At 44.0% G+C, this 1,160-nt stretch overlaps 1 protein-coding gene across 3 annotated transcripts in view; it reads left to right on the top strand.

The window, feature by feature from the left end:
• SEC61A2 (SEC61 translocon subunit alpha 2) overlaps positions 1–1,160 on the top strand; it is a 53,787-nt gene that overhangs the window by 31,294 nt on the left and 21,333 nt on the right. For all 3 annotated transcript variants that reach the window (XM_017529861.2, XM_017529862.2, XM_017529860.2), the window contains one exon: positions 343–540. In XM_017529861.2, coding sequence (XP_017385350.1) covers positions 343–540 — 198 coding nt within the window. The remainder of the gene's footprint in view (positions 1–342; positions 541–1,160) is intronic.

Genomic DNA, 1,160 nt, shown 5'->3' with positions numbered 1-1,160 from the left:
ATCTTGGCTCACTGCAACCTCCGTCTCCCAGGCTCAAACGATTCTTCTGCTTCAGCCTCCCATGTAGCTGAGCTCACAGGCACGTGCCACCATGCCCGGCTACTTTTTGTATTTTTAGCAGAGATGGGATTTTACCACATTGGCCAGGCTGGTCTCAAACTCCTGACTTTAGGTGATCCACCCGCCTCGGCTTCCCAAAGTGCTGGGATTGCAGATGTGAGCCCCTACACCTGGCTAGCATTGTCTTTTCATATTCCCTACTGTTATATGTTTTCCCTCTCTGGTCTCTGTTCTTTTCTTATGTGCCTAGTTCCCCAACTGACTCTCAATTTCCTTTTTCAGGGATTTCGCGTTGACCTGCCCATTAAGTCGGCCCGCTACCGCGGACAGTACAGCAGCTACCCCATCAAACTCTTCTACACTTCCAACATCCCCATCATCCTCCAGTCGGCCTTGGTGTCAAACCTGTATGTTATTTCCCAGATGCTGTCGGTTCGATTTAGTGGCAACTTTTTAGTAAATTTACTAGGACAGTGGGCTGTGAGTATTATGTTTGTTTATATTACTTAAAGTTTATTATAATTTGTATTTCTTGGTCATATTTTTAATGGGATGAGGTTGACATTGGAGTGTTTGCTATAGTATTTTTAGGGTCACTTACCTATAGCAGAGTTTATTATTTATCTGGAAGAACTGGTTAAATGTTGCATAACTAAGATTGCCCAATTACTTTTTATTTTGCTGTCTGGGAAGTATTTTCACATCTCATTTGAATGATCTTTTAGGCTAAAATTGTGGTTGATTTCATAAAGTAATTTCCTATTCCAGTATCATCTATAATAATGTTTTTGAAAATTTGAAAAATTTTTGAAAAATGCTGGGGGTGGTGGCGCATGCCTGTAATCCCAGCACTTTGAGAGGCTGAGGTGGGTGGATCACCTGAGGTAAGAAGGTCGAGACCAGCCTGGCCAACATGGTGAAACCCTGTCTCAACTAAAAATACAAAAATTAGCCAGGCGTGGTAGTGGGTGCCTGTAGTCCCAGTCATTCAGGAGGCTGAGACAGGAGAATTGCTTGACCCTGGGAGGTGGAGGTTGCACTGAGCTGAGATTGTGCCACTCTGCATTCCAGCCTGGGTGACAGAGAGGGACTCCAAAAAA

The sequence above is a fragment of the Cebus imitator genome, unplaced genomic scaffold (genome assembly GCF_001604975.1).
Source record: "Cebus imitator isolate Cc_AM_T3 unplaced genomic scaffold, Cebus_imitator-1.0 Scaffold61, whole genome shotgun sequence".
Lineage (NCBI taxonomy): Eukaryota > Metazoa > Chordata > Mammalia > Primates > Cebidae > Cebus > Cebus imitator.
The sequence above is the reverse complement of the archived record's forward strand: the minus strand, read 5'-3'. Positions and strand labels throughout refer to the sequence as shown.